General features: G+C 37.9%; 1 protein-coding gene across 1 annotated transcript; it reads left to right on the forward strand.

The window, feature by feature from the left end:
* LOC127637531 (nicotinamide phosphoribosyltransferase-like) lies at positions 1 to 27,563 on the forward strand. The gene is made up of 11 exons (XM_052118627.1): positions 1 to 137; positions 5,695 to 5,851; positions 10,957 to 11,060; positions 11,155 to 11,283; positions 19,169 to 19,327; positions 19,607 to 19,743; positions 20,468 to 20,693; positions 20,798 to 20,917; positions 23,818 to 23,958; positions 24,078 to 24,212; positions 25,771 to 27,563. The coding sequence occupies exons 1-11, from the start codon at positions 78 to 80 to the stop codon at positions 25,882 to 25,884; spliced, it is 1,482 nt and encodes a 493-aa protein (XP_051974587.1). The 5' UTR covers positions 1 to 77; the 3' UTR covers positions 25,885 to 27,563.
* The last annotated feature ends 215 nt before the right edge of the window (positions 27,564 to 27,778 follow it).

The following is a 27,778-nucleotide window of genomic DNA, read 5'->3' on the forward strand; positions in this document are numbered from 1 at the left end:
CGACGGGGGTTGATTGCGAGTCCCCGCGGCAGAGAAGGAACAACAGAACTGACAGGCAGTAGCGCGACAAGGGGAAGATGGAGCAGCACAGAGGCACCGCGGATTTTAACATCTTGTTAGCCACCGACTCCTACAAGGTGAGCAAATACCCACGGTCCCAAACCGAGCCGGTTGCGTTGTCTTATTGACTGACGAACCCGTGACTGAGCGGAAAATGAGGGAAAGTGAAAGAGAATTGAAGGTGGTTTCATCCTTCAGGCCGTTACCGGTCGAGTCAGTGTCAGTCAGGTCGCTAGGCCACATGTATATGAGGAGAGACCGTAGGTACATCATAATTGTAATATATGAGGGTAAAATGTCTGTTTATTTCAGAAATATCTGTTTATAAACCCATCAGCGTTTGAATTAAAACTGAGGGCGATAGGCGCAGGTCATTAGAAGGAGGAGGAGGGGTGATTTCTCGCATTATTTCTAAAGCAAAACTGAAAGGAATTGCTCTCAGGAAATAGATTTCATTTCTCGTGTAAACAATGGCAGAGCCAGAATCAGACTGATAATTGTGCAACAAACCTCCACTCTGTAGTGTCACTGGTTTGACTGCATTAGGCTGATTACAACAAAAAAAAATATAGAAACAGAGGTTACAGTGATGCACTTACAATGGAAGTGAATGGGGCCAATTTTTGGAGGGGTTTAAAGGCAGAAATTTTAAGCTTATAATTTTATAAATGCACTTACATTAATTCTTCTGTTAAAACTCATCTGTTATTTCAGTTGTAAAGCTGTTTGAATAGTAGTTTACTGGGATTACAGGGTTTATAGTTGTAAAATTGGATATAACTTTATACAAAAAAGGTACGTGATTTAATCTCATTTACATTTTGTGGTTATAAATTCGGGACAGTGATTTTTCTAACGTTTATTTACTGGCCCCCATTCACTTCCATTATAAGTAGAGGTCGAGTAGTGGATTTTGCCGATAACTAAGGTGGTGGGAAAGGCCGATAACTGATTAATCAGTCAATAGTTTTTCAAATCGATTCATAGAATGTCAAAATTATTTATTATTTTGTATTTACTATATCGAATAAAGGCAAAAGGTCCAAAATGAATACAATCCCAGATGCAGTTTATTTTGTTCAACCAAAATCCCAATAATAACCAGACATTTTTTACATTTTGGTGCATAGCGTGGGACTTTTAATTATAAACAAAACTGAAACACACGGTGGACTCTTATTTTGAAATGACGAAAAAGCTCTCATTGGTATAGATTGTTGCAGATAACCGATAGTTCAGAAAAAGCAACTATTTGCACCAATTAATCGGTAAAACTGATATATCAGTCTACCTCTAATTATAAGTGCCTCACTGTAAAACAATATCTGTTACATTAGAACAAATATATTATAATGTATACATGATATAGTGTATATTAGCATATATTTTTATGTTTAGACCACAAAATATGAAATGTATAGTGTGAAAACTGTAACCCATGTACTGTAGGTATAGTTTCTTAATTTAAGAAATTAACCTTCATGAAGAGAAAAGCAGCTTAGTCCATTAAATAAATTAGATAAATAAATAGAATAAAAATGAATCATCCTGTCCGGGTTGAACCAAATGACTTGCAATGGGAATTCCCTGCATTACATCTAAAAAGGGAATGAGATGATGAAATCTTGTACGACTTTTAATCTTTAAAAAGTTATTAAGAGTGGTGGTGGCGTAGTGGGTTAAAGCACTAAACTGTTAAGCAGAAGGTTGTCGGTTTGATCCCCACAGCCACCAGCATTGTGTCCTTGAGCAAGGCACTTAACTCCAGGTTGATCCGGGGGGGGATTGTCCCTGTAATAAGGGCTCTGTAAGTCTCTTTGGATAAGTGTCTGCCAAATGCATAAATGTAAAATGTAAATTTACAGATAATTGAGGTAATATAACATAATAATCACATTTTCTTGCTAGTAGAACTATTGTTTTGGAGTACCACTTAATCAATATTTTGTTATTTGAAATATAGCCCACCAAAGATATTCTAACACTGGGTTTCTCAACCTTTGGCCCAATGCAACCCAATTTTTTTAATGCCAGTGATCCATGATATTTGACGGAATAAATTAATAGGTATTTCATTAATCTAGTTATGTTTATATGCTTATAATATAGCTGCCTATTATCTATAGTCCAATATTTGGAGCTTTGGTCCTGCTGACGGAAGATTTGAGACGGTCCCTTACCACACCCTCCACAATTTTAGCACATGTTAGCAGGATTTTTGAGATGGTCCCTTACCCACCGTAGGCACAATTTCCAATGAATATCTTGAAGGATTTCACAGTGACTCCAGACAAGCTTAAATACTGGACAAATCATGTGATTTATTTAACGTGTCTCACATGTGAGAATTTAATGTTTTCATGCGATGGTACTCCTACGGTACTAATGCTTGCCCCAAACATTGCAAATGTACAGTTCTATCCTTCTTATATGTACTCATGATAGAAAATATCTTGCAACCCAGCAGACGATGATCCACAACCCACTTTTGGGCCGCAACCCAGTGGTTGAGAAACCCTGTTCTAATTTGATGGACTTGATGAGACCTTTGAACCTGTTAGGCAACTATAGTTTTTGTTATTCAGTTGATTGAAAGAAAAATATCACCCGTGTGTTTCTATTGACTCTGAAATGCATTCATAAGGATATTTTTCTGGAGTGGTGGTGGCGTAGTTCATTTCAGAATGGCCATGCAGCCTGCCGATATCATTTGCCTCACTCACTTTCACCTTGGCTCTGTTCCCCAGCACTCTTTGCCCTTGGATTCAAAGTAACGTTGGGTCTGTTGTTTTGTAGATATGGCCTTATCCTTGTTTAATCAGTGTTTTCTTTTGATAATGTTGCTAGAGGATGCGAGTAGATGCCTTTGTCCTTCAACCTCCCACCATAGATGTAATAGGACTCTCGTGGTTTGCATTAAGGCTGGTGACATGTTAATTTAACCTTTCAGAATACTGCAGAGGTTATTTAATGGTCAGAGATCATGCTTAGAGAAGTCCATTACAATTTATTGTGTCTATCTACACAATAGTTTGCTGTCTGCATCTTATTAGTACACATTTCTGATTTTCTCTTTCATTTCATTGCATTATAACTAAGAAGGCAGTTTGTTGGTTAATTGTCAGACTGTGAGCTCTTCTGACCTTGTGACGCTACTCTTTATTTTAAGTTTAACGTTTTATGTTTAATCTCAAAGACTTTGTTTAAGATTTTGACTCAGATAAACAGATATAACAACTTTAAAGGGATAGTTCACCCAAAAATGAATAATTCTCTCATCATTTACTCACCCTCATGCCATCCCAGATATGTATGACTTTGTTCTTCTTCTGAACACAAACAAAGATTTTTTGAAGTATATTTCACCTCTGTAGGTCCTCTGAAGTGAATGGTAACCAGACCTTTGAAGCTCCAAAATCACATAAAGGCCACGTAAAAGTAATCCATACATCTCCAGTGGTTAAATCCATGTCTTAAGAAGCTATTTGATAGATGTTGGTGAGAACAGGTCAGTATTTTAGTATTTTTTTTACTCAAATTCTTCACCCTTGTCCAGCACCAATCAGTAGGTGGCGATATCCACGAACAATGCAAATCACCAAAAACTAAAGAAGAAGAATGTGAAAGTGAAAGTGGAGACTGCGAGTAAAAAAAGTACATACTTTGCTCACCCACACCTATCATATCACTTCTGAAGATGTAGATTTAACCACTGGAATCAAATGGATTATTTTATGTTGCTTTTCAAAGACCTTCAAAGTTCTTCCCATAATTCGGTTGCTTTGTATGGATCTACAAATCTGAATTATTCTTCTAAAACTCTTTGTTTGTGTTCAGCAGAAGAAACAAAGTCCATCTAGTCAGTTGACGGACAACTAGTCGATTTATCGACCACTCTGGCACATCCCTGTAGAGCACAACGGTTTGGTTCCGGTAGTAAAAATCACATTTATTTATCCAATAGATGAATTTATTTTCAACAATAACTCCTAAATCTTTAAAGACAGACCTACCGTGAGCTCTGAGGTTCTTCATCGATGGTATATGCTTTCGTTGAAGCCATCCGTCTGCGTTATTTTAACTTCATTGTTTAAAAATCGTGTTTGAAAGCGGAATTCTTGGTAAACAACTACATTACCCATGGTACAGCAGAGAAAGATCCACCAATCAGAGGACCGCGGCCAACCAAGCCCACAAAACGTGCCTCGGAGGGACCGCGCGGTCCTGTTATGTACTGTACATGATGTAATCAAGTTGGTCTCCCTTCACCCGTAAACTACTTTTTATTTAGCAATAAACTTAAAATATATTGTTTCTATACTTATAATCAACTAACTAAAATCAATAGTTTTATATATTTCCATAATTTTATGTTCAATGACATCATTCGCAATGCTTCGTGAAAAAGTACACAGCCTTGTACCCTAAGTCTTTATGTCTAAATACTTTTTTGCCTCAAAAACAAAGTTTGTGATGTTATTCACCTTGGAGCTTGTTGGTTTGATTCATGGCCCATCATAGCATATTTACAGTTAGAATATATGGAATTTGTACATTTTTACAAATATATAATCTGACCAAAATAATGGAAAAGCTACTGATAAAATAAAATGAGTAAAAATGCATATTAGATTTAGCATGGTAACGGGCATTGATTGAGCTTGTGTTAACCGTTAACTATTAACTGTCCATCTTTCTGCATTCAACCCCAAAAGTCAACATCACACAGTGCATTTGTTGCCCTGGAGATTCTTGGCCATTATTGACTAATTGGTCTTTATGTCCTTCTTTGCCTTGGGAATGCCCATGTCAGGTCAAAAGCACCTGCACAGTTTAACTAAACCGAATCATTGCTTTACTTTCACTTCAGTTTGCCACATCTTTAATTTGCTGCTTACACAAGCTGGGTTTATGTTCCATGTTGTGAGACCATATGCTGCACCTACTCTGTGGCATAAGTGTGTCCGCCGTGCACATTGCAAGTTGTTGCCTCTTTCGCCTGCACATGCCTGGACCTACTGCAGCTGTTCACATGGACAGGGGATTGTTCCAGAAGGGAGAAGGCGTGCAGACGACCCAAGAGGAACGCTACTTCTGCTCCATATGGACTTTTGCCCTTTGGGAGAGCCGGAGAGGGTCGGTCTCAGAGTGCAGTAAATGACCATAGTAGCTGTCAGATATAACTATGAGGGTTGTGACCTTTCCCAAGCTGGATTGTACTGCAGGAGACAAGCCAAAAAACTGTCAGGGAAAGGTCAGCATGCACAAAATATCAGAAGGAAGCTAGGTATGTATGCTGTTTGATAACTAGTGTAACTATGATCCCATTCTCCACATGGAATGTAGTTATATTAGCTGTAGTTTTGGGCACTAGATTTGTGTGGTAGCCAGGGCATTGTTAGGTGGTTGCTAAGGTGTTCTGGATGGTTGCTAGGTGAATGCTTAATGGTACAAGTGAAAAGAGGCAACCCCAGAGATATGGCTATAGTCACTCCTTCAATGCAAGTAAATATGATTGTTGAAATATTGAAAGTATGATTATCCAGTGTTGTGCTGAATAATGCTGCCTTGTTGATGTTGTAATGTAGTATAAAAAATTGTCATAATTTAAATGTATGCTTTTGTCTCTTGCAGGTCACACATTACAAACAGTACCCACCCAACACTACCAAGGTGTACTCTTACTTTGAATGTCGCGAGACGAAGACAGACCCTACCAAGCTCAGAAAAGTCAAATACGATAAAACGGTCTTCTACGGGCTTCAGTACGTTCTCCACAAATACTTAAAAGGTATGTTAGACAACGTAGTTGTCACCATCGATTTAAGATGTCATACTCCACTCCAAACTTTATCAGACTTTGCATCATTCTGCTCGTAAGCAGCCTGATGGTGCGTTCACATACAATGCAAAGAAACCCGCGAGTATTCCCCCTTCTTTTCTGGAAAAGGACAGTAGGAGGGGCTTCTATGACTTGGTTCATAGTAAAGTACAACCAATAGCTGGAATCAAGTAGACGCACATATTTTCAGATCTTACCAGGTAGTCCAACTTCTTCAATCACTCCTCTTCCAAGCGATGTTTTTTTTTCGTCTGGTTTCTGTACAAGGATGACGTTGTGCCATAAAATTCCAGGTGCCCAGACACCGCTACAACAATTTTTTCATCCATTTTTCCAGATTTCTTCTGCTACTACATCAGTACGTCAGTGATATCCGGACAATCTCAATGCTGATAGGCTTTCGCGACAACGCGTCATGCAAATTTTCCGCTTGAGTTGAAAAATTTGAACTCACGCGAATTATACGATTTCACATGGAGTCGTACATTCTCTTCATTCACACCGCCCTGCATGAATTTGCATCTATTCACGTCTTTGCATTGACTTTGTATGTAATTGCGCAGCGCGAAACGCTCGCTTCGCATTGTATGTGAACGCAACATGAGTAAAGTTCTTAGAAATGTGTTAAAGTATCTTGATCTTAAAGGTATAACTTAATAAACGCCAGCATGAAGGGGCACTTAGGTGAAATCTGTGCAGCCGGGTTTAAAGTTGTTATGTATGGTGCTCCTATATGCCACATTTATTAAGGAATTTACATTGTAAAGGATTTCACGGTGTGTCAGGGTGAAGGCTTCAGAAATTGTGTTGAGGCATGGGATGAAACAAGACAATGGAACATCTGCTCTTTTCACCTTGGCAATACAAACACAGCTGCCTTATACAGACTTTAGTCTGGATTCAACCATGGGCATCATTGTTAAGCTAATAAGTAGCCTAGTTTTAAAACCCTCCTATTGCGTTCGGGTCATTTTGGACCCGGGAAGGGTAGATAATAATTTTTAAATAATTTTATAAATAAAATGTTTAAAGTTTTTACTATAGAAACAAACCTTTGGGATTTGTCAAGACTATCAACATGCACACAACTAAATTGTTTAGCGCTTCAGGTAACGATTATTTTGATAATCGATTAATCTTCTATATTTTTTTTTCTTTTTTTTTTCGATTAATCTGATTAAAAAAAGCTATTTTAATTTCCGTTATTTTGTTTTAATATTAAATAAAAAATCTTATTTAGTTCAATTTACAGCACTGAATTCTTCTACACGATTTGAACAAAGCGTGAATCATGAAAAGTTACGTTTGAATTTATTATTATTATTAATATTATTATAACTTTCAGGACACATGCAAAACAGTTACTTTCCTTAACAAATGTGCTATGCTTTAAAAAGTAAAATGATCCATCAGGGATGGAGTGGGACAAAAAAGTCTGCCCAGTAGAGTGCAAAATTACACCAGAATAAAAATATTAATGATTCTGCCAAGCTGAAGAAGACATAAATATGTTACTGTTTACATGCATTTTAAGTATTTAAAATGTATATTGTTTTAAAAAAGTATAGTCACTCATTACATGTTTCTAAACAATAATTTTTTTGAAAAAACACTTTTAATGGTAGTGTATGCTTATCCAGTAAATAGTATAAATTTACTGGTGAAATCAGACATTACGTGTGGCATTATCAGGTGAAATCAGACATTACGTGTGGCATTATCAGAACTATCACCCTTAGCGTTATTATACATTATGTTCAGCATACAGTTTATATAGTACAATCATCACATTCATTCTTCAGCGGAAAAGTCTAGACTTTTTGTCTAGACATCCGAAGCTCATTGTGTTGCATGCGCTTACACGATGAGAAATAAAACATCTAAAACACTTTAAAAGCTGCCAAACTTGGACCTCTGAGACATTGAGACGTCCATGAAAGCTGCATAATTGATTACATTGAAACTGAAATCACGGTGTGATGCAGGCATGTAATAAAAATAATTGCGCTCCCTTTCTCCATTGCAATTGGTTTGATTGACGCAGATGCGCGTGCTCACATGCTCGGTAAAGTTTAACGGCGACTCGTTTGTGGTAAATACAAATGGTTTTGTGAAATGGAAATATGAGCCTTATTTTGAATTCATAACATTTATGCATTACTAAACATGGAAAATAGCAGTAAAATGTAAGTTATGCATTGATAGAAACATGTCTTAAGCACATGAAACAGCACAAGCTATCTTTTAACGCACCTGATGCAGCAACCACTCCTCTATGAACTTTGTTTATTATTATTATTATCTTGTTCTCATGTGATGGGCATCTAAGGTCATGTTTTTTCCGCTTCAGCTTGTCTCCTTCGTTTTGAAAACGAGTCTCATCATGCAACACATTTTTCACTGGGCTGTAAAGTGACGTCACTGATGGAGCTTCTCTGTGCTCTCCACAAATATCCAACTAATCGATAATGAAATTCTTTGTTGATGATTTTCATTATTGGTAATTATCAATTGTATCTATTTGTTTTTGTAGCCCTACAATTGTTTAAGAGATATAACCATTTAAAATTGTTACATCTTTCGTCAATTTTGACCCAGGTATCAATTGTAGATTTTTTTTTGTCCATCTATGAATTTAGATTTGTACTTACACTCACCTAAAGGATTATTAGTAACACCTGTTCAATTTCTCATTAATGCAATTATCTAATCAACCAATCACATGGCAGTTGCTTCAATGCATTTAGGGGTGTGGTCCTGGTCAAGACAATCTCCTGAACTCCAAACTGAATGTCAGAATGGGAAAGAAAGGTGATTTAAGCAATTTTGAGCGTGGCATGGTTGTTGGTGCCAGACGGGCCGGTCTAAGTATTTCACAATCTGCTCAGTTACTGGGATTTTCACGCACAGCCATTTCTAGGGTTTACAAAGAATGGTGTGAAAAGGAAAAACATCCAGTATGCGGCAGTCCTGTGGGCTGAAAATGCCTTGTTGATGCTAGAGGTCAGAGGAGAATGGGCTGACTGATTCAAGCTGATAGAAGAGCAACTTTGCCTGAAATAACCACTCGTTACAACCGAGGTATGCAGCAAAGCATTTGTGAAGCCACAACACGCACAACCTTGAGGCGGATGGGCTACAACAGCAGAAGACCCCACCGGGAACCACTCATCTCCACTACAAATAGGAAAAAGAGGCTACAATTTGCAAGAGCTCACCAAAATTGGACAGTTGAAGACTGGAAAAATGTTGCCTGGTCTGATGAGTCTCGATTTCTGTTGAGACATTCAGATGGTAGAGTCAGAATTTGGCGTAAACAGAATGAGAACATGGATCCATCATGCCTTGTTACCACTGTGCAGGCTGGTGGTGGTGGTGTAATAGTGTGGGGGATGTTTTCTTGGCACACTTTAGGCCCCTTAGTGCCAATTGGGCATCGTTTAAATGCCACGGCCTACCTGAGCATTGTTTCTGACCATGTCCATCCCTTTATGGCCACCATGTACCCATCCTCTGATGGCTACTTCCAGCAGGATAATGCACCATGTCACAAAGCTGGAATCATTTCAAATTGGTTTCTTGAACATGACAATGAGTTCACTGTACTAAAATGGCCCCCACAGTCACCAGATCTCAACCCAATAGAGCATCTTTGGGATGTGGTGGAACGGGAGCTTCATGCCCTGGATGTGCATCCCACAAATCTCCATCAACTGCAAGATGCTATCCTATCAATATGGGCCAACATTTCTAAAGAATGCTTTCAGCACCTTGTTTAATCAATGCCACGTAGAATTAAGGCAGTTCTGAAGGTGAAAGGGGGTCAAACACAGTATTAGTATGGTGTTCCTAATAATCCTTTAGGTGAGTGTATAAACACTTCACTTACATTTAGCCTCTTTCCCAAATCTCACACACTTTTTTTTTTTTTTCTGCATACACATACATTCACACAAAACAGACATGACAGGTGTAACAAACACCATCAAAAATAAGAAATAAACTAAATCAAAGGTACTATTGTTTAAAGGGGCTGTGACGAGAGCAAAAGTTCATGCACACATTAGTCTAAATAGTGCTTGAAAGAGGAACTTGTACTCTGTGGCATCTGATGCCGAACCAGCTTACAGCAAACTCACACATTAACATTCGGCAGTTCATGCAAGGAAATAAAATAGATTTGGCTTTAAAACATAGAAAAGAAGTATTAATGTTGTATACTCGAGTTGTGCAGTTGTTTTGATGAAGTTTAGTTGAAAAAGAATACATTTGTCTACCAAATATGATTAACAGGAAATTCATGAATATTACTCATAATTCTCACATTAGATGTTATATTTAGATACAATTTCCCAGAAATGTTGATAAAAAGAAAATATGTATTCATGTGTATCAAACTGGTTTTGCTGTAGTTAATGTAGATTTTTTAAAAACGTATTATATCTAAAAATAAAAAAATAAAAACGTTTTACATTTGTCACTTGGCATGCCAACAAATATCAATCTTTTAAAGAACATATTAATGACTTGCACTATAATTTTAGATGAAAACCATTGTCATGAATTATTTATAAGCTTGAATTCCACCAGGTCAAAATTGACCCGTGTATGCAGATTCTGAAGTTTTAAGGACAGACTTCATTCATACTTTTTGTAGATAACTTCTGCCTTTGGTATGCTATTTTCTTTTCTTTTCTTTTTTTACTTCATACCCAAAAGGGAATTTAAAGAATCTGTTTTCGTCTTGCATTGGATAAAAGCATCTGCCAAATTAATAAATTCAATGTAACGCATTAATGTTTTTATTATGCTGTGCCTTTAGGGTGGTTTTTAGCATTTTAGTAGACTAGCAGACACTGTCCTTGTGGGACAAAGCTGTACTGTGAGCATGGCAGAGTCCCTTAATTTAATAATGCAAGGATGTAGGAAAGTTACACATGCACGGTTCCGCCCCATTTGTCTTTTTATTCTCTTAAGGTTCAGCCAGTTCCTTGTGGTGTCTTTTACTCTACTCTCACATTTATCCCCTCTCTGACCTCTTTTTGCACTCACAGGACAGGTTGTCAATCCAGAGAAGATTCTGGAAGCAAAGGAGGTATATCGGGAACACTTTCAGGATGATGTGTTTAATGAAAAGGGCTGGAACTACATTCTGGAGGTAAGGAGAAGATTACATCTCTGACTATTTCAGTCAATGAATGTTTTGTCCCACAGGGATATTCCGTCATGGCTCTTATGTAATGTCACTGCAGAAATATAACGGTCACCTGCCCATCGAGATCAAGGCTGTGCCAGAGGGAAGCGTAATCCCACGTGGGAATGTGCTCTTCACAGTAGAAAGCACAGATCCGGAATGCTACTGGCTTACTAATTGGGTAGAGGTGAGTCACAACCATCATTTCATCGTTTACTTTGTAGTAATAAAAGTCTAATAATAATTTACATTATTTTGAATGGGATGTCTGGATACAAAGAATTTGGTTGTATTTGGAAAGGCCAAATATTACATATAAATATCCTTTTCGTGTACGTATATTTTTCTCAGTGCTCCAGAACGCTTAATGTATATGTCAAAATCCCTAAATCTTTCCTAACCCTTAATTGCATGGGAATTTCACCAAACACACTTTCAGGTTCGGGTCTTGAGAGATGTGGCATTTATGTCTATCACAAATGGATCTACAAAAAGCAAAAAAGTGTAACATTTTCCAAATATTTTCAATACAATTAGAAAATAATAAAATAAAATATATTTGGACATTTTATTTTTCATATATCATAGATAAAATGCAGCGAATCAGCTCAAATATATAACTGGTTTCATAACTTTCACACTTAGGGCCCTATGGTTTCCACTTTGCGGAAAACACGGACGGAGCAGCCGAATACGTAGATAAAAACGGAATTATCTATAAAATGCGGAATGTCATGGAATTTGCAATGTAATTCATGTATAAATGCTCAGTGAATCTAATTAAAATCGTGGTATGTCCTAGTGTTATGATTAAACCACAAAAGGCTGAGATGTAAATAAACAAATGGCCTATACAATCAGTATAAGCTTCAACAGAAAATGAATGTGAGAAGCCACTGCGTAAACACTAGCCGCATCATTAACATCATGTGCTCTGTGTGAGAGTGTGTGTGTTAATGACAAAGAGCAGATCACTTTATTCGATGTGAAGCGCAGCACATATAGACTATATACTGTATATTTATAGAATTTTAATCATAGCCTTTTGTAGTTTAATAAGCACATTGGCCCATTTAGCGAACTGCTTTCCGGAGGTGAGAATTGAAGCCGCCTAAAACATCTGGTATTGCGACAGAAATATTTTACTTCTGTTTAGTACAATGTAATATTTAATATAGTTGTAGTAGTAATAATAATGATGATAATAATCTTCAATCCTCAATAAGATCAATAATAATTACATTAGATTTAAGCAATATCTTAAAGGGGACCTATTATGCAAAATTCACTTTTACGTGGTGTATGTATGTTAATTGTGTGTTGGCAGTGTGTGTACACAACCACCCTATAATGGTAAAAATCCACCCAGTCCTTTTTTTAAAATCCCAATTAATCATAAGCACCGTCTCAGAACTAGCTGTTCGCAGATTCTGTACAAAGTGATATCACTTTGTACAGGCCCCGCCCACGACTGTTGACGGACACTGCTGATGGACATGTTTGATTGTGTGTGTGTTGTTGTTGTTTTGTTATAGCACATAGCGAATGTTGTAATAGTATTGTGTGTGTGTGTTGCTCAACCATCATTGCAAAACTGCTGAAAAAACACTGCAACAAATAAATACATTTATCAAATAACCATTCGGAAACTTCCTGGTTCATTCTCAAAGTTGTTACTCCTGACAGAGTCTCTCCCTCATCAGTGTCTGACTCAAACATATCGGGCTTTACGCCACTATTTTCACTGCCAGTCATATTGCTTATGATGTCTAGTTATCCGAAGCGGAGATGTCAAAACTCCGCCCTATTCTGGATGTGGGGCAGGGAGCACCAGCTCATTTGCATTTAAAGCCACGCACACAAAAACAGCTCTTTTTTTTATTCCCACCCAAATATTGTCATTTTCAACATGGTATATTAAATTATCTGTAGGATTTTTTGAGCTGAAACTTCTCAGACAAATTTGGGACACCAAAGATTTAAATGACATCTTTTGAAAAGGGTTATAATAGTTGCCCTTTAAGAGTTTCATCACATTAATACAGCAATGTATTTGACCATAATACAAATGTTGGGTTTCGGATTGTGTTGTGAAGATCAGTATAGATGCTCTTCATTTAAAATAATGCAATGGTATGTTCAAAAGTAATAGTTCTGTTTTCATTTAATGAAAATTCTATTAATTAATTAGATTTTTTTTATGAAAAAATGTAATGAAACTATAAAACCCGGAATTCAGAGAAAATAAAACAGAAAACACCAAATTTGGGGGAAAATAATACAGAATTTTGAAAAGAAATACAACGGATTTCACAGGGTCATACACAGACACAACTGGCTGTCGAAAACATATTGAGCTACACAAAAGTATTTTCTCAGGCACTAATTGAGTCTGCATAGATGCACAACTCGCATTATTTCAGTGGTACACCCAAATTATCATAATCATATCACACTGTTCATGTGTTGTACTTGCTATAGTTTACTTCCAGGTATTTTCTCCATCAAATAGCAATGTTAAATGTATGTAAAGTCAATCACTGAAACATCAGTGCCACCTTGAGTAACAAATAGCATGTATATTATTGTATGTGTAAATGCATATGGGATACAGATAATTCACCAATGTTGCAGAGAAAATCAGCATGATATAGTATTTATTTTTATGAATACAGTACTAATTTGTATTGTAATAAACAATGAAATAGTTATTCTATGATATTAAACTTGTATAGAGATGAAATAATCATTAAAAACGACACTATTACATAACTAAGGTCTCTAATGACCCTATACACTTTTAGTACTTAAACCATTCAAAAAAGATAACGTCCGGACGCGCGCGGGGGGACGAGGTGGCGCAGCCGTGGTCGCGCCGGAGGTCGCTCACCCCCTCGCCCACACCGGGCGCCCGCGTTGTGTCATGTGTACGGGTGACCTCGTTCCTTGAGGACGAACCGCTGCTGGTGGGGAACGCCGCCACCCCCGCTTCTGCCTCGTTCTTTGGCTCGTTCCGTCCGGAGCCTTCAGTTATGATCCTTCTGCAGGTTCACCTACGGAAACCTTGTTACGACTTTTACTTCCTCTTGATAGTCAAGTTTGATTGTCTTCTCGTCACTCCGCCAAGGCCCGTGAGGAGCCCTGGCTGGGTCGATCCGAGGACCTCAACTAAACCATCCAATCCGTAGTAGCGACGGGCGGTGTGTACAAATGTTGTTATAATTTTGGCATTTAATTTCTCTATTATAAGAGATAGATTGAGAAATAATAAAGAGGTGTGGGCACAACTCAAAAAAAATGGATGAGGTACAGGAGGTGAAATTAATGTATAAACTATATAAAAATATATAAAAATGTTTGCGCCACTTCTCACTCTCACAATGAGATTTATAAAAAGTAAAACTCTTTTACTGCTGTGTGTGTGAATTGGCGACTCCAGCTGGAGAAATAATGAACTGAACAGACTTTGATTTTCATTTAATTCACCACATTTAGAATAAAAAAAATATGTAGACAAGCATTTGAATCAGAAGTCGTCTTTATCAAGGCAATAGTAGACTATATTCATTTTATGCAACTAATTGAAAAGGCATTCAAATATAAGCTGTAAAAAGTCAGACAATGATCAGACAATGATGCGGATATGCATAGTAAAAACAGGCATTGTACACTTCATATATATATTTATTTTGGGTAGGAGACAGGGTGGGGAACAAATCACGTGCATCTATGCACAATCATCCACTAGCTGGGATTTATTAAGGGAACCATGCACGGGTTCTGGCACATATGGTTTTATAAATCTGACTTTTGTGCTCACTCACACTTTTAGGAAGAAATCTACACAGAGTTTTTTACACGAGGCCCCAGGTATGCGTTTAAGGGCTAAACATTGATCAAATTTCCATGTCAACAATTTCACCTCTCATGACTTTTCGATGTCTGACAATATCCTCGCTAGCATTGTCGACTTTTGTTTCTTGGGGATTTGCTTTATCATTGGGGTTTAGTTTGAAATCTGCTGAGTCATGCTGACGGCCCAACATCCAGCCGCACCTGTACAGAACAGTCATCGTGATACACTACACCTGTCACCTAGCAAACAATCATTAGGGTTTCCTTTTGTCCCTCTCTTGCGTGCATGCATGACCATATGCCCTTGCTTCCAGAGTACTTTGTCACGGAAGCAGACACCACATAACTGCCCCCCTTATGTTTTCTGAAGTACTTAAGAGATTGGAAACAAACTTTGGCTTCCTTTATAATGACCATGAGAAGGCACTGATGCGTATGAATGACTAGATTGTTTGCAGACTAGCAAGGCCACGTTATACTGATAATTACAATATTTATTGTCTTCAAGAAGGCTGCCGACATAAGCTTCTCTTAGCTGTCTTCTTTTGTGCTGTGAGGTCGGAAAAATTCTCCTATTTGTGACAATCACATGCTTGCACGATGTTATTAAAGTTTGGCTTCACAGGCATGTGACCCGATAATCTAAGACTGAAGGATTCATATCTGAGCACAAAGTCAAATTTTGGGCTCTGTTGATCCATGACTCTGACTTTTAGAGTAAACACACAGATTTGTGTACCTGATCGATTATAAGGAAACCCAAAATGAATTACTAAATAAACGGACTCGTCTAATAACTGTATGTTTATATGACTACATGTCATTCATAAAAGATAGCGTTTTTAAAAATAATATTAAAATATAACTCACTGACTGATTCATTAAAAGAACTGCTTCATAATATTCTTTCATTTGTGAATCTGACTACGCTAGTCAAGCTGTATTGCCGCATTTGTGGTCAGCCAGCCAGTAAAAGATGTGTTGTCTATTTATTGCCTTATTTCACAGTAGCCAATCTTTTATCTCACCACATTCAATTCAGACTTCAACTCAAGTAACAAGTAAAATGGTGCAAGAAACTCTGCTCTGTGGTCTTTCGCACTTGTATATCTTATATACTCTTATATCTAAAACTGTAGGAGATGTGCCAAGAATTTCACTGCAGACACGTTGATTCAAGTGAGGTTATGAGGATGCTAGCCACTGTATGATTATTTTGACTTGACCGGATAGTCTATAGCAAAAGCGGTCTAAACAGCACCTTCTAGGAGTCCAATGCAAGGCAACTGTACAATCACTGTGTTGACACTTCTGCCCATCACATTCCCAAGCACTCTGTGTCCATTCCGATCATAGGCAGCATGATGTGGCTGTATAGGTTATTTTTGGATTAAGGTTCCAGCTCCCTACACCAGCACTAACGTTATAGGCATGTATGTGCCGCAGTATCACATGGCAGGAGACATGTGACGAGCTCCAAGTGATTTGCTACATTCAAATTTGACCACAGACTCTTATACTGGCGATGGAAAGCGTACATTGGGTCGTTAGGGTGTGCACAGACAGGACGTGTTAATGGCTTTAAATACAGTTAGATCAGCGGTTTTCAACCCTGTTCCTGGAGGCCCCGCAACACTGAACGTTTTGTATATCTTCCTTTTCTGACACACCCAACTCAGGTCTTTGAGTCTCCACTAATGAGCTGATGAGTTGAATCAGGTGTGTTTGATTAGGGAGATATCCAAAATGTGTAGCGTTAGGGGGCCTCCAGGAACAGGGTTAACCCATCTCGAATATGCATTCTTCTACCGATGCTGACGCAACACCATGCTAAAATACTCTTGACAGCTTTTTCTGCTGTTGCTCAGCTTCACTGCAACACCGCTATTGAATCAGCAATGTAAAACTTACAGAGCGACCAGTGCCCGATTTCTTAATTGACTCTTACATGGCAGTCTTTTACAGTGCAGAATACAGTGCGACCAGTGTAGTCCGATAAGTGAACAAATTAATCTTATGAATCTCAACCACAAAACATACTAAGCTTCCTATCGAACAAATTACTGAACTGCAAGTCATTACTTTCATCATGTCCGACTTGAAATGAACCGAAAATGCAGAGTAATTATTGAGTGGTTGTTATGACAGAGTGTATTTAAAAATACACATGATGGGCGGCCTGGGTAGCTCAGCGTGCTGAGTGACTCCAGTCAGGTCTCCTAAGCAACCAAATTGTTGCTAGGGAGGGTACAGTCACATGGGGTAACCTCCTTGTGACATGTGGTGAGTCGTGCAAGGATGCTTCAGAGCATAGCGTGAAGCCTCCACATGCATTATGTTTCCACGGTAACGCGCTCAACAAGCCACGTGATAAGATGTGCTGATTGAAGGTCTCAGACGCGGAGGCAACTGAGATTCGTCCTCAGCCACCCGGATTGTGGTGAGTCACTACGCCACCACGAGGACTTAGTGCATTGGGAATTGGGCAATCCAAATTGGGGAGAAATTATATTATACTTTATAAAACTATACTATATTATAATTATAAAAATACTCATGAGTTTTGTTGTAATTTGTGTTCTTTTTTTTTTTCCAAATAAAAATGAATAAAATATCTTTGATTTAAAAACAGACTGAAAACATTCTAAAGAACGAAAACCGTAAATGGACAGATTTTTTTGCAGAACGTAACCGAAAACAGGTGCAAGGTCCCTTTCAATTGTTCCGGAGTGAAAACGTTATTTTTAAATGTTGGTAACCTGTTAATTTCATTACAATATTTTTTTCATGAAACTAAACTGGTTTATTACAGTAATGTTTTGGGATTCCTGTTGCCCCAAATTTTAGGCTTTTCTCTTTTAAGTTGAACATGATAATATTTTTAAAACTTTTGGGGATACATTTTAAGAAAACATTTATTGAAAAGACTTTGCCTGTTATGATTTCTATGCTGATATTTCCCCCACATGGGGAAAAATATTTTGGCTGAGCCAAGTCCCTTATTTTGAGCTTGTTTTTACAGACCAGGTCCCTTTTTTATTCTTTAAAGATCTGGTATAACCCACCCTTAGCAAAGAATGTTAAAAAGAAAGTTATTAACCGTTCTTTAATTTAGTTTTAACCGGTTACCAATTGGAAAGGAGGCAGCAGAAAGCTGGAATGACAGTTTTACAGTTTTTGCTCAGAACAAATTGAAATTAAAACATTTCGTTTTTCGTCCCTGATTAAAAAGTCTGTGTAAACACCATTTGCAAGAAGGTTCTATTAAAATGAAATATGAAATGATGATTTCTCAGCTAACAGGCTTGTGAGGGCAGTAAATCCAATATTGCATTTCTTATTTTCAATTATGTCTTTCTCAAAAGTACTAGAACATTTACATTAATTTATTTGGCAGACGCTTTTATCCAAAGCAACTTACAAAAGAGGAAAACATAAGTAGATCATCTTAAGGAGACATTTGTATGAAAAGTGTCATACTACAAAGTTTTACTAGCATCAGAATAGCATTCAAAACAGATTTGTTTTTTTTTGTGACTGGTTATGTGCTCTTGGAAAAATATGTGTTTTTAGCTGTTTTTTGAAGACCGAGAGTGAGTCAGCTTCACTGATGGAGTTGGGAAGGTCATTCCACCAACGTGGTATGATGAAACTGAGAGTCCGGGAAAGTGTTTTGGTGCCTCTTTGTGTTGGTACAACAAAGCGACGTTCCTTATCCGACCGCAGGCTTCTGGCAGGAGTGTAGCTCTGCATAAATTATTTTAGGTATGCTGGAGCAGACCCAGTGACTATTTTTTATGCCAGCATCAGAACCTTGAATTTAATGCGTGCATCAACCGGCAGCCAGTGGAGAGAGACAAAGAGTCTAAGAATCGTTAATGGAACCGAAATTGTAAAATTCCTTACGATTCCAATTCCCAGGGGAATTCTCGATGTCGTACAATTCATTGTATCTATATAACGCCATGATATGAGCCTCCTTTGACACTGTAGCAGACAAGTTACTACTGTAAACATTTAGTAGGCATGATCTATGATGCAGTGGCCAAAGATGTATGTGTAGGTGAAGCAACAATTTGAAAAAAGGTTTAGATGGCATTCAAGAACTCTTGCTGTGTGTACGGCCCCCTCGTTGGCCAGTGCCTTGAAATTGTAGCTATTGCTTTGTAAAGGAATATTGAAGTTAGTTCTAAAAGTGTAGTTTGTCTCCTCAACAGACCATCTTGGTTCAGATCTGGTATCCCATCACCGTGGCGACTAACTCACGTGAACAGAAAAAGATTCTAGCCAAATATCTCATGGAAACTTCAGGAAGCCTGGAGAGATTGGAATATAAACTCCATGACTTTGGCTACAGAGGAGTTTCTTCTCAAGAGGTAACATTAATGTGCACTTAATTTGAAGTACTGTGTGCTAAAAGCTCTCAGAGAATGTGCTTGCTCTTACCTAAACCTAACAACTCTGATGTTACAACCACACCAGTCAAACAGCCCAGATTAATTGAATCTCGCTGGGTTAGTTCAGACTTAGTTACTCTTTAAACAAACTAATTAAACACATACTGTACATACCGAGCATCACATACAGTTCACATTTGCTCTTAATAGTTTAGCATTTGCTGTAGGTATGTATTTATACTTGTGTCTTGGTTTCAGACGGCTGGTATCGGTGCATCTGCACACTTGATAAACTTCAAAGGAACAGACACTGTGGCGGGTATCGGTGTCATTAAAAAGTACTTCGGCACCAAAGACCCAGTTCCTGGTTACTCCATACCAGCTGCTGAACACAGGTAAAACAACCTAAAGCAGTCAATTTGTATCTCAATCTTAGATATTCTAAAATACTACTAATAATCACAATGCAGATGGCAGGGTTTCCTGTCTACTGACTAGTAAGTGATGTATGTATACTCCTCAGTAGGCTGTTGATGATGTGGCTCGGTGCCCTGGTTAGTTCCACATCACCCCTCCCATTTCTTGTAAATGGTGCAAGAGCTATCAGCAACCGTTGTTACATAACTACCAAAGCTCAGTCTTTCTACATGCTGTATTTGGTGCAAAAGACACAATATGTAGAGAAGTGAAACGAAGGACTTTGCCAGTTCTGCCTTTTGAAATTTGTCTGGCAAAGTAAATGGTCTTTGAAATATGTTGTGTACTTTTGGCGCACCCTAGTGGTAGTCACCTTGACTGCTTGGGTAAAACTCTACATGAAGTCAAAACTGACCTTGTTTATTTCCTCAATACATGTTTTTGGAGTTATTGTGAGAGTGATGCATCATTGCACAATTTTATTGTAAAGAGAAACATTTTTGTCTTTTATTATCCTTTATCAAAATGTAATAACTTGCTCCGCTTCTGAAGTTCTGCAGTCCTTCACAGTCCAACCAAGTCTTGATAGATGAAATCATCTCCTGCCCTACGTTTGGTCAATATTCTGACATATGCATAAACATGTCACATTACAGAAGCACTCTTTTGTTCTCAGTGTGACTGCTTTCTGTCTGTCTTCAGCACAATCACTGCCTGGGGAAAGGACCATGAGAAAGATGCTTTCGAGCACATCATCAAACAGTTCCCCTCTGTCCCTGTGTCCATCGTCAGCGACAGCTACGACATCTACAACGCTTGTGAGAAGATCTGGGGGGAGGACCTCAGGAGTCTGATCGAGATAAGGAGCGCAGATGCCCCGCTTGTGGTCCGACCAGATTCTGGAAACCCTCTAGACACGGTGCTAAAGGTAGACATCCCATCAAATATGACTTTTTAATGATTTCTTAAAAACTCTTACTGATTTAGTGGATGTATTTTCCAAAAGTCACAACCGCTATTTTCATTTTCAAGGTCCTAGAGATTTTAGGAAAGAAATTTACTCCGATTGTGAACTCCAAAGGCTACAAGGTGCTTCCACCCTACATCCGAGTCATTCAGGGCGACGGTGTGGACATCAATACTCTACAGGAGGTGTGTATGTCCAGCTAATGTCAGAACCACAACTGGTACTGTATACAGTGGCTCAAAAATACTTGCACACTTAAAGGAAAATTCAGAGATTTCGATCGACAGCATTTGTGGCGTAATGTTGATTACCACAAATAAAAAACTATTTCAACTCGTCCTTCCTTTTCTTTCAAAAAATAAGCAAAAGTTACAGGGAGGCACTTTCAGTGGAAGTGAATGGGGCCAGTCTTTAGAGGGTTTAAAGCAGATATGGGAATTTATTGATGGATTCGGCCCTCCACGTGGTTTAATCTGGCCCGTGGCTCATGTATCATAAAAGTGTATTTTTTTCATTGGATATTTCAGTTATCTTGCTTTGGGACCTAACGTGCCTCCACAGGCGTTTAACATGATCAGGGTTGCCAGATAAGAGATGCAATCCCCCCCTCAAATAGACATTTGTACTTGAACAAGTTGGAAATATTCGACCTAATGTTATGCTTATTGTCACCCTGCGGCTATTGCCTGGTTGCCCACTAAAGCTAAGCAGGGTTGAGCCTGGCCAGTACCTGGATGGGAGACCTCCTGGGGAAAACCAAGGTTGCTGCTGGAAGTGGTATTAGGGAGGCCAGCAGGGGGTGCTCATCCTATGGTCTGTGTGGGTCCTAATGCCCCGGATAGTGATGGGGACACTATACTGTAAAAAGCACCATCTTTTGGATGGGACGTTACGCCGAGGTCTTGACTCTCTGTGGTCATTAAAAATCCCTAGGGCACTTTCTCGTAAAGAGTAGGGGTTTAACCCCGGTGTCCTAGCCAAATTCCCCCCATTGGCCCCTATCTATCATGGCCTCCTAATAATCTCCATCCCTGAATTGGCTACATCACTCTACCATCTCCTCTCCACCAATAGCTGGTGTGTGGTGGGCGTTCTGGCGCACTATGGCTGCCGTCGCATCATCCAGGTGGATGCTGCACACTGGTGGTGGTTGAGGAGATTCCCCCTATACTATGTAAAGCGCTTTGAGTTTGAGAAAAGCACTATATAAATGTAAGTTGTTGTTGTTGTTGTAGTGCAATCTAGCAACCATGCATGGGACTGCGCTCTTTCTAGCTCTCGCTGTCCCCTTTGAATAAACTTTGCGATCTCTAGTGCGATATTCTGCTCAAGGAAAAGTGTGATATGGCCACTCTGTGTCCATTCTTGAGGCTGCTTGTGATGTTTGGTGCTACTAAGATTCCAGGCAAAACTTTAGTGCATGTATGACACACAGGCGTCCTAGCAGAATAATCACAGATGCAGTTCATCACATTAACTATGAAATTGTTCCACTAACGTATGACAACTAAAAAGTGTATATATATATATATATTGTTTTATCATTTCAAACCTAACACTTTTTTTGTGCTTGTGCTATCTAGGGCTGGGACGGTTACCGCATTACCGCAATACCGCGGTCACGTGACTCCAACCGCGGGTCTGAGCTTGTCACCGTCGTCACCGCAAAAAAACAAAAACAAAAAAAACATTGGCCTGCACATGTGTGCACGTTGTGTCTAATGACATGGATTCGTTGTGTCTAATGACATGGATTCATTGATTCTAATGATATGGATTATGTCTAATGATATTAGCCTACATGGATTCAAGGTTTTCTAAACAAAACTTATCAAAATATGGAGCAAATCCGACCTATCGCGAAGTTGGGGAGCGCAATGTTCCATGACACATAATAACATTCCATTTGTATTAGAGATGCGCGGATGGGCTATTATTATTTAATCCGCAACCGCATCACAAAACTCATCTGTCCGCACCAACGTTTTTTGATAAATTTTCAAAACCGCATCCGCGGCGCTGACTGTTTTAAGGTCTGAGCGATGCAAGGCGCTGCTGCCGCGAGGCTAGAAAGCTCTTGGCTGTTCTAGAAAGGAGACTGATCCAATGCAGCAAAGATATTTTAAAGGCTAAAGTCCCTAGTAGGCTATAGCCTATTGGCTATGTTGTATCCCCAGAATATCAGCAGTGAAGTCCGTTTCCGATTGGCGCACAGGGATAAAAATAAATAAATAAATAGTAACGCACATCGGCAAACCTGACTACTAGGCTACTGTAGCCTAAAATTTTATCATTTTGTTTTGAACTTTGTTTAAAATGCATTTTAAAGATTTCTATTTATTTCTCATGTCTGTGAGGCAGTAGGCCTAGCCGCCGAGTTTCGGTTCATTTATGAGAGAGCTCACGCGCAAGAGATCGCATCGGCGCTTCCACGTCCTGCTGCTGATTATATGTCTGCTATATTTGCTTCTTATTTATTAATTCCAGGCAATTAGTTAATGAAACAGTGATTAAAATTAAGATACAATTTATACAAAACGAAATTAAGTTAAAGAAAGGCTTTCTACAAAACAAAACTTAATAAAGTGGTCAAAATCATGTCTGACCCATCTTCAATGCGAATGTGTCTGAGAATAATCTTAAATAAGGAAATCTATACAGTTCATGCCAAATTACTGCTTGATGAAAATTTGACTATTTAAAATTGTGCTCGTTTTTTTTCTTCGGATGTAGGTGACAATATTTAAAGTCTGTCTATCAAAAGCGACTTCTGATGTGTACGCCAAAGTCTGTCGGGGGGGGGACTTCTCTGATCCAATGTAATGTATTTAATGTGGTTTACCGCTATACCGCGGGAATATCTTGCTTTTCAACCGCGGTTAGAAAAAATCCATACAGCCCCAGCCCTAGTGCTATCTTTTATTTGAATTTTTATGAAATGCCACTTTCTCCGGTATACTGTATGTTATCTATTGCAATTACATTCAGACAGTAAGTGTCCAAATACTTTTGTGGCCACAGTGTGTTACACGAGTTGTTGGTGAGTTTAATTTACACTGTACTCAACTGATTTGTGCCGATACAGATTGTGGAGGGCATGAAAGAGCACAGATGGAGTATTGAGAATATTTCGTTTGGCTCAGGAGGAGCTTTGCTGCAGAAACTGACCCGAGATCTGCTCAACTGCTCTTTCAAATGCAGTTACGTGGTCACAAACGGACTGGGCGTAAGTTCAGATCACTACTCTTTTCTTCCTCCTTCCAGCTTTAACTGTCCCTCTGTCACATCTGACACTGACAGTGACAATGGAAACATTTTCAATAATCTTTTATGTTTTTATTGCAGGTAAATGTCTTCAAAGATCCAGTCGCAGACCCCAACAAAAGGTCAAAGAAGGGTCGGCTTTCTCTTCACAAGACACCAAACGGAGAATTTGTCACTCTGGAAGAGGGGAAGGGTGACTTGGAGGAGTATGGAGAGGTATGATCTTTCAACTGGGTTAAAAATGTATCACTTTTACTTTGTGTTCAGTGTCTATAGTGGCATTTGATTTAAATTTGTTTTACGTTATTCAGAAGAGAGAAAGATGCAAAATATACTGTCACTTTCTCAGTAAAATAGATTTTTCTAATGCCGGGGTAATATAACACAAAGTATAGTAATATAAACATTTATTAAATACTTTATATTAACTCTTTAAGCTCTGAAGGTGTTTTTAAAGGTTTTCTGTTTCAGTGGCATACCCAACATTCAAGGCTTATAACAAAAAAAAAAAAAAAAAAAAGTGTTCAGTATCATTGTAAAGAGAACTTTTCACATTTAATTATATGGATCGTTATAAATTCTGAGACTCTCAGACCAAAAAAACAGCTGAAAATGTTACTTTTTTTTTTTTTTTTTTTTGATTTTACATTATATATCTCTGGGTGTAAATAAGGTGGCCCTGAAAAAAATGACATTTTGTTTTGTTCCCAATCATGTCAACTGATTTGATACAAAAAAGCAATCAAAAGTTATAGCATTACAAAAACAATGTCCAAAAACATCCCCATATTGTATGTCCAAAAGCCTCTCAAACAAATGAAAACATAAATGTACATAAGAATTAATTACACATGCAAACAAAATAAAGAGTAAATGTATGCATAGCGTGCACATTTCATTCTGTGCCATTTGAGTCATCATTGAGTGTCATGTGCTTGGCGCCATTTCATGGTGGCCATATGTAACAGTCATCAATCACATTTCTATCTGCCCATATATGGATGATTTTTGCACAGATCTGAACCCAATCCGATTGGTTAAGTATTCCATGACGTTAATGATCTATGCATCTGATAACCTTGTGTGTGTGGACTCGTTTTAAAGAGTCCTCTTAATTTGTATTGGTAGGTGATATTTAATGTTCTGTTTATTATTTGTGAAGTTATAAGCAACACCTGTTTACATGTAACATGTATGTCAAAGACATAGGCTATACTTAGCTATTACTCACCATATTTTTGTCTGTGAGTAAAACAAATAGGCTGGTTTTATTCTACTATTTGAGAGCTTTCCAACAACATATGACACATGGCTATTTGATCTGTTTGATGTTTTTACCAATTACAAAAATATGTACAGTGCAAATTTTTTAACAAATTATCAAAACGGAACACTTCTGATTTGTCTGCATATTTCAAAGCACTTGTTCAGTTTTGGGCATAATGCATTGTAAAGTACAGCTTTAAAGCTTTAAAACGATGCCTATTTTGTGTTGGTCAAGACCGCTGTTATTCATATTTTGACTATTATTTTTTTCACGGGCCCATCTGAACTTAAAGGGTTGGTAAAATAATTAATCCTGCTAAATTAAGACGGTCATTTGTCATTGAACTCCGTAAAATGGGCTCTTTGAGTGTGTCTAATAAGAAAAACATCCAAAGTGCTCTCCAGCTCTAGGATTGGGAAACACTGCTATCCTCGCTTCACTTTGACACATTAGTTAGCATTCTTGCCAAATATGCTCATTTCTGATGTCTCTGTGTCTCTCTCGCAGGATTTGCTGCACACTGTGTTCCGAAACGGGAAGGTTGTAAAGTCGTACACCTTCGACGAGGTCAGAGACAATGCCAAGCTGAAGGAGAGTGAAGTGGAGGCGCTTCTACTCTGAGCTAACGTCCACCCGTCTCCCTATCAACCCTCTTTCACTTCACACCCCCACACCCACTACTGAGAGACGTGCGGGCGAGTCACCCCACATTCAGTGTACAGAGCTGTTCTTAGTTTCTGTCTCTAGACTCCTACGCTTCAGTGTCTCTTTCTAATGGCGGATGAAAGCAATCATCATGCCATTTAAATCATTTAACCGTGTATTTGACCAAGTGTGCTATCGATCACACGTCTTTGCCGGAATGGAGACGGATGTGTATACCGTGAGAAGATTTAGCTTTGCTTGTTTGACCGTAGGACTGAAAGTTAATTGTTCAGTGTACGTTGAATTTGAATGTCGTGCCTATGTTTTATCACTTAATCAAAGGATTATTCTATTCCTGTTTGCATAGGAGGTGGCTGATGTAGGGGGACACTTTGCTTTACTTTCTTTGGCCTTGTTTTTGTGTTTCTTGTAGGTTGAGTCTCACCACATTATGTCCATTTCACTTCTGAATCGCAGTAAACAAACAAGAAATTTAGCATGAAGCAAGTGAGTTCTGCTTTTAGGACCGTTTATTTTTTTATTTTTTTGTAATGACATTTCAACACGATTTTCCATCAATTATTGGCAGATATGATAACAAATACTACCATGATGTATGAATATTTAATTGAAATAATGTATCATTATTTTTTCTCAATAAAGCAAACCAAAATGGGTTAATTAAAAAATAAATGGGGTGAAATCGTCATAAAATTAATCACAGTGCAAAAAAAAAAAAAAAAAAATATGTGGTCAAGAAAAATACGCATAATTTTCATTCTGCATACAACTTAGCTTTTTTTATTTTTTATTTAACAATATATAATTTTTTGCCAACATGTTAGATGCTAATCTTGATATACAATATAAAGCTGATATATGTAAGACAACAACAACAACAAAAAAACGTTTTATTTGGAAGTGCTTGATAATGGTACTATGATAATATTATGGGAATTATTTTAGAAGAGCTTGGTTTTACCATTTTGTATACTTACGATTTCAAACACCAGAATCATCATTTTTTTATGAAAGACCGTAATTTATCACCAGAGTTACCGTAGTAAAGATTTATTGTCAGGCCAAACTGCCTCCTCTCTTGTGTATATATCGGCTTTTTCTTTTTGAGAGAGCGAGAGAGAGGTGACGTATTATTAGTGCAAATATAGATTTGTTTTTATTTTTGTCTAATGTCCATTTTGTACCAACAGAAAATTCACAGCTATGTTCTGCAAATAGCTAGATAAATATGCATATGTGTGTGTGGTGAGAATGCGTTTGTTCATGCCTGTTTGATTGTACACTTGGTTAATAATACTTGCTAAGCATAATTTGATGTTTTTTTATGTATATGTCAGGTCTCCCTTTTCCTTTCAAACTCTACGAATATTTTAAACTAACAAAAGATTTTGACGGCATATTAAAAACAAAAACAATCCATCCTATTTGAAATGTTTTTATTTATTTTCTTTTTTTTAAATGATACTATACATAGAAATGGAAGCATTCCCTTTTATAGCTGCTTAAGAACAGTTAACTATTTCTCAATGCACTAGCCTTCAACCTAGTAATTAAATCACATTTTGATGACAAGTTTAAAACTGTATTAAGGAACATTCGTGTGAAAGTTTAAATAAAAAGCAATATCCTACTGATTCAAGTTTGATTTGTGTTTGTATCCAAGAGAAGGCATGGAAATGTGACACGTGGTTATTTGACTCCAAACGAAGAACTGTGTCTCAAAAATTCTTTCAAATAAAAACAAAACTAATATTTACTGGCTATATTGAACTTATCTTAAAAGAAAAGTTCACTTTCCTATACAATGTAAGTTAATGGGGAAGGGGTTCTTAAGCCCAAAAAGGATTAA

This window comes from Xyrauchen texanus, chromosome 45 (genome assembly GCF_025860055.1).
Source record: "Xyrauchen texanus isolate HMW12.3.18 chromosome 45, RBS_HiC_50CHRs, whole genome shotgun sequence".
NCBI lineage: Eukaryota > Metazoa > Chordata > Actinopteri > Cypriniformes > Catostomidae > Xyrauchen > Xyrauchen texanus.

What these genes read in the sequence shown, in the direction of transcription:
- LOC127637531 (XM_052118627.1), top strand. Translation starts at nt 78, where the DNA reads ATGGAGCAGCACAGAGGCACCGCGGATTTTAACATCTTGTTAGCCACC. An exon ending in ATACCAGCTGCTGAACACAG is followed by an intron (nt 19,744 to 20,467) that starts GTAAAACAACCT and finishes GTCTGTCTTCAG; the next exon opens with CACAATCACTGCCTGGGGAA. An exon ending in CTCTAGACACGGTGCTAAAG is followed by an intron (nt 20,694 to 20,797) that starts GTAGACATCCCA and finishes TTCATTTTCAAG; the next exon opens with GTCCTAGAGATTTTAGGAAA.